At 41.5% G+C, this 6,000-nt stretch overlaps 1 protein-coding gene across 1 annotated transcript; it reads right to left on the bottom strand.

Moving 5' to 3' along the window:
• Positions 1–1,824: 1,824 nt before the first annotated feature.
• socs3b (suppressor of cytokine signaling 3b) lies at positions 1,825–5,489 on the bottom strand. Its single transcript, XM_056469859.1, has 2 exons — positions 5,268–5,489; positions 1,825–3,729 (listed from the first exon to the last, which is right to left on the bottom strand). The coding sequence occupies exon 2, from the start codon at positions 3,553–3,555 to the stop codon at positions 2,923–2,925; it is 633 nt and encodes a 210-aa protein (XP_056325834.1). The 5' UTR covers positions 3,556–3,729; positions 5,268–5,489; the 3' UTR covers positions 1,825–2,922.
• Between the last annotated feature and the right edge of the window lie 511 nt (positions 5,490–6,000).

Raw genomic sequence — 6,000 nt, 5'->3', positions numbered from 1 at the left:
TCCTAGTAGATCAGCAGTTTCTGAAATACTCAGACCAGCCCATCTGGCACCATCAATCATGCCACGTTCAAACTCACTTAAATCGCCTTTCTTCTCCATTCTGATGCTCTGTTTGAACTGCAGCAGATCATCATGACCATGTCTACATGCCTGAATGCATTGAGTTGCTGCCATGTGATTGGCTGATTAGAAATTTACGTTATGCAGTTGGACAGGTGTACCTAATAAAGTGGCCGGTGAGTGTACGTTTATGATATATAACTTGGTTTAGACCATAAAAAAATTTAAATAAGCACTGAAAAAGGGTTAAGTTATAGTTAATTTGTATTTTGGAGCTGCAGTGGTCTCCTTAAATAGACTCATTTAGTATGTCATTCATTCATTCATTTTCTTTCGGCTTAGTCCCTTTATTCATCAGGGGTTGCCACAGCAGAATGAACCGCCAACTTATTCAGCATATGTTTTATACAGCGGATACCCTTCCAGTGGCAACCCAGTACTGGGAAACATCCATACATACTTAGTCACACACATATACAGTGGCCAATTTAGTTTGTTCAATTCATCCGTACCGCATGCCTTTGGACTGTGGGGGAAACCAGCACCTGGAGGACTCCAACCACCAACCTTCTTGCTGTGAGGCGACAGTGCTAACCATTGAACCACCGTGTTACCTCATTTTGTATGTCATCAAATGTTTTTTGTTCAGAATATGTAGGACAATATGTTTTTTGGTGTATAAAATGACACCAAACATGACACAGTATAATATATTGCATCTATGTATATATTATATCCAAAATGAGCAATCTATCATTATTTACTTACCCTGATGTCATTCCAAACCTGTGAATTTCTTTCACAAGACACAAAAAAGCCATTTTAAGCTACTTTTATAGCCTAAAAGTAATTATACTTCCCATATTTGCTTTTCTGCATGTTTCGCAAAGAACTGATACGTATTTATGTTTTCATGTAGGGAAATCAAAAGCAAAGGAAGTTTAAAATACCTGCTGGCCTTTAATTGTGTATATACAGTTTGGATTTTGTTCCATAGTTTAATCACCTTTCATTTTTCTAGATGTTCAAAATATCAAACTAACGAAACTACATCTTTTCCTAACCACTTATGATTCTATAAAAGAAACGCAATAAATAATAGGTTATCACTGAATTGTGCAAACAGTTGTACTACTTGTGATTAAAAATCCGCACTGTAAGTCAGCAATCTTATCGTGTCAAGCTCTATTTGGTTTGCTCAGGAAGTTTATCAAGGCCTATTGATTTTTTTTCCACTTAGGCATTTAATGGTTTGTGAGTTACAACTTTTACTATGTGTTAATTACCCTCTAATATGAGGACGGAGAGATGATAAAAGCCCTTAGTTAAATGGAGAGCAGAGAAAATTAATTAGGAGAGGGGTTAATCAAATAAGTGGAAGCATCCAGGAACTGAGAAATGACCAAACTGAGTTAATTACAAGTAGTGAAATTAAAAATACAGAGTAGAGATTTTTCTTGAGAAATGAAGAGTGATCAGGATTAGATAGGAGAGAGAGATGGTTCGACATTTGATCAAAAGAGAAAGCACAGAGTGACATCCTGTACAAACATACACACACACACCTCAAGGTAAACCTCAGACCTGCTTTTCTGAAAACAAGAGCAGTTGTGGTATCTTCATCTCAGGGTGCGTGTAAATATGGCTTGAGGAAAATAGTTCTGCAGCAAATGCCTAATTAAAAATCATGCATATTCGAAGCCTGGCAGCCTGAGGCCACACAGAACTGCCGTTTCGACAAAGAATGCAAAACACACAATGGGGTCCGTTTTGTAAAAATAGTGCTCTTTAATATAAATTATGGAAATATCTTATAAATATAAATATGTGCAAAGTTTCTTGCTGCATTTGTTTCTATGTTAATGCCTTTGTTTTCTGATCTTCAAGCTTGCACTGCGGTCATCAGACCAGACCTTAAGATGAGACATCTTTATAAAAGACAGAGTAAAAAACATGCTGTCCTGTTGGTGGCCACACATGTAAACACCTTGATCTGACAAAGTATGAACAACAAAAACAGAAAAATGATCTACAAGTGGAACCGTAAGCCCTTCCATAGACTCGTAATACATTCAGTGAATAGCAGACGTCCTGCATGTGAAACAAACACTGTGTCGTTGTTATTGAATGAGGATTTCCAAGCACACAGAGTCCAAATGCACGGCCCTCCGTGTCAAAGACCACAGTAAATGAGTTACTAATGAGATTTTTTCATACTGTGCTTGAATTTGCTTCACAGTAAATGAATGTCAACTGCTCCTATTGAATCATCACTAATGTTCAGCCGTCGTTTGTTTCTAGCGCAAATGCAACTACTGTTTGCTTTGGCTCCTGTCGTGAAGAAAGTAACAACAGTCCGCTAAAGGGCCGAAACTGTCCACAGTCACGGGCCTCTCGTCCGGTCGATGCGTTCGCTCTAGTCCTTTTTCCTGACACAGTCATCAGAGCAGACACGGAGCGGTAAGTAGCCACCCCGTTTGCGCCCCCACACCCACTTATGAGGCAATTACACTTGGCAAGAAGCAGTGGAAATGTGTACGTCATTGCAAACACCCAGCTCTCGCTCCATCCTTACAGGAGAAAGTCAAAAAATGTTGAGCTGGAGGAAACCGAGTGTCTCCCGATCAATGCTGGAGAGCTGGAGCGAAGCCACACTTAACTCCCATACTGATCGACTATCACTCGTGTTTATCTTCAGCCGCTGGAACGTGGAAGTCTGATTCACGTTAACAGATCCACTCGAGCGGGAGAACGCTGTCCTTCACAAAAAATAAAGTCCACAATCCAGAGGTCGAAGGCACAGCTGGCCCGCAATACTGACAGACGCCGATTTCTCATCTGAAACCCGTTAGGGAGATAGGGCTAGATAGGAGCATCGTACTCCTGGAGGAACTCTTGGAGTGGATGTGGCAGCTGGTCCCGTTTGGTGGACACGTCTATATGACCGTTTAAAGTCTTTCGACATAGATGCTGCAGACTAGACATGCTGGATGCCAGCGGACGCAGGAGCTCCAGGGGGATCTTCTCACCTCCTGAGTAAATGAAGTACGCACTTCCGTCTCCAGCTTTGGAGGAGCTCCCTGTCCCGGCTGAGGGCATGTAATGATGGATGAGTTTGAGGACACAATCGAAGCGCGGCACCACCTGTTCGCTCCGTGGGTCAGTCTGCAGGAAGAAGGAGGAGGAATCGCACTGGATGCGTAGGTTTTTGGTGCCTGTGGCCGTTTTCACGCTGAGCGTGAAAAAGTGGTGGTGGTCCGAGCTGTCCCGCACCAAGAAGGTGCCTGGGGGCTCGGAGCTCAGCAGAGTGCTGGCCTCCTTCCCGCTCACGGTGCTCCAGTAGAAGCCGCTCTCCTGCAGTTTGCGCACAGCCGTGAGCACCATCTGATACTGCTCCCGAGAACTGAAGGTCTTGTACCGGTGGGGGGGCAGGCGCACGCCGCCTTCAAAGGGGCTGCTGCTCATGGCGCTGTCAAGCCTACTGTGCGTTACCATGGCGCTCTGCCCACCCCCTGTACCACCCGGCACCCAGCGGTGCTCGGGGTCCAGGGCCGAAGGGCCGTCCCAGCCAGGGTGCTCGTGCACCGGAGAGCACCAACACAAAGCCCAGAGCTCTGACACCTCTTCCACATCCAGAAGAAATGATGTCTCGGTGGGTATGGAAGGCAGCTGAAGAAAAAGTCAAATGGAAAATGTCAGCATCCACCAAAACAGAAGCTAGTGCCAGCAGGCGTGCATCTGCTATGACATCAGCTTTATGAGGGCCATTCATAGTTCTCATAAGCGGATTGGATGTTTCTCACATGTGTTCTTTATCATTAAAGCCCAACCCTCCTACTTCAAAGAAACACTTTAATGATGTAATCGTACTATTTGGAGAAATTATGGCTGTATAAACATTTACATCTTTAGTGCCCATTTTTGTTTTGTACTTAGAAAGTACCCTTTACTTTTTTCAAACAAGTGATTGAGTGGTGAAAGTATTCAATGTATCTTGGGATGCTTTAAACTCATCTATTACTAGATACTAGATTTTGATTCTATATAGAATAATATATATTCTCCACTACATACAACTATTTTTTCTTTGATACTACCTTTCTACTTTTTGTTCTTTGCCACTTTTCCAGTACTCCTGGTAACAAACTAGCTATTCTATCTGTAGTTCAGATATGTCTACGATGTTGGTACATATACAAGATTTACTAGAAATTTTGGTGTTAGTAACACTCATAATGCTAATACTACTAAAGTACTAACGCTGAATTAAATAGGTAAGCTGTGGCTTAGAACAAAGACTTACAATGATTAGTATGCCAGTGTGGTTGTTACCTATTACAATTATGCTAATACTACTGCTACAAGTCAGTATCCTAGCACTACTGGAAATGAATGGCTATTTTGTTGTTGAATGTACGGGAATATGTAACGTTAGCCTCTAACTAGTAGGTATAGCAATGTCTTCGGTATCAATTCTTGTTTTATTAATACTATGACTACTATTTCTATACTACTAACTTAGTAGCCTACCAAATTGTTAAAGGTTGTGAATACTTTAGGAAGCTTTAGGTCAAATATTAACTAGAAGACATTCTAGTTACTGTTACCTGTTCTCGCTTTACCACTACAGATAGTCCTTTTTGGACAAATAACCGAACAGGAATCGTTTTACTAGTCGCTATCGGATGAAATGAGCTCAATCTGAAGCGGAAATGTTAAAACGGCATGCAACTGATGAATTAACTAGTTGCTAATCGAGGCTTATTTTTAGTCTAAGCTCAACCGTGTAAACCCGATATTGACTTCGATCGCTTTCTCGGGCTAATAGAAAACAGGTTATGAATGAGGTCCTCCAGTTCGTTGTGAATAACCCAATTCCTCATTCATGACACACGGTCTCTGTCTCGTGTTACACCGTAAATACCCCTTCACTCTGTTATCCTAACTGGAATAGAAATTCGCTGACTTATTCGGGTTACATTCAGGTCGTTCTGCTTCACTGGCCCACATCTATAACTCTAACTGTCTTAAAACTATCATACTATGCAGTACATTGCTCAACAATAGCCTTTTTTCATTCGGGATACCATGTCGCACCGCATACAGCGAAGCATGCATAATAGGCGGACATAATATATGCGTACATGAATAATAGACTTTTTTAAGAATTCATGTGCATTAGAATGAAGCGCAAAACGTTATTTTACCTTCAAAGCGTTATCCGACTCAATCTTGGGAGTTTTCTTAAAACATATCTCCTTTTATGATCTCCATAAAACCCCTTACGCAAGATAGACCTTCTTTTAAAGGGATAAAAATCGGTTTCATGTCAGTTTTTGAACAGTTGATCGGAGATCAGCTGTGTAAAAGTCTATCAGAGGTAGTGGAGGTGTCCTATGTTTGTGCCATCGAGTTGAAGTACCGACTGATATTTCTAAGAGGCTCCGCCCCTTCGTGTTTCCAGTAAAGCAACCACACACACACTCACACACACGCACGTGGCGGATTGCCAATAAATAATCAGCGTGACCCTTTTTTACGGGATTTCTCCCCCCTCCCTTCCCCGTTCACACAAGGTGAAGAGTTGCATTGCCCTTGCGGATGTAAATGCGGTCGGTGTGTTATGACTGATGATATTTGACCACACACATGTTGCATATTATTCAGTTTTACTGGGCTGTGTTATGTGTTCATGTTTTATATTTGGCTTTTTGCACCGTCGCGTGTTGTAATTGAATTTACCGTCATATCCACGATGGAATGTTTCATGAAAAATAGTTTTCTGAAATAATAGAGCATATCATCAGGATTCAAATTTGTTTTTAACGAGGTTATTAGAAACATGCAAGGTTATAAGTTAAGAATACAATTTACAAAATAGTGTATTTAGTATAGCATAGTGTAGAATTGGCAGGGCTGATTGTCATGCAAGACCCTATT

Source organism: Danio aesculapii, chromosome 12 (genome assembly GCF_903798145.1).
Source record: "Danio aesculapii chromosome 12, fDanAes4.1, whole genome shotgun sequence".
Lineage (NCBI taxonomy): Eukaryota > Metazoa > Chordata > Actinopteri > Cypriniformes > Danionidae > Danio > Danio aesculapii.
The sequence above is the reverse complement of the archived record's forward strand: the minus strand, read 5'-3'. Positions and strand labels throughout refer to the sequence as shown.

Excerpts from the sequence above, each read along its gene's own strand:
- socs3b (XM_056469859.1), bottom strand. The coding sequence starts at position 3,555 with ATGGTAACGCACAGTAGGCTTGACAGCGCCATGAGCAGCAGCCCCTTT.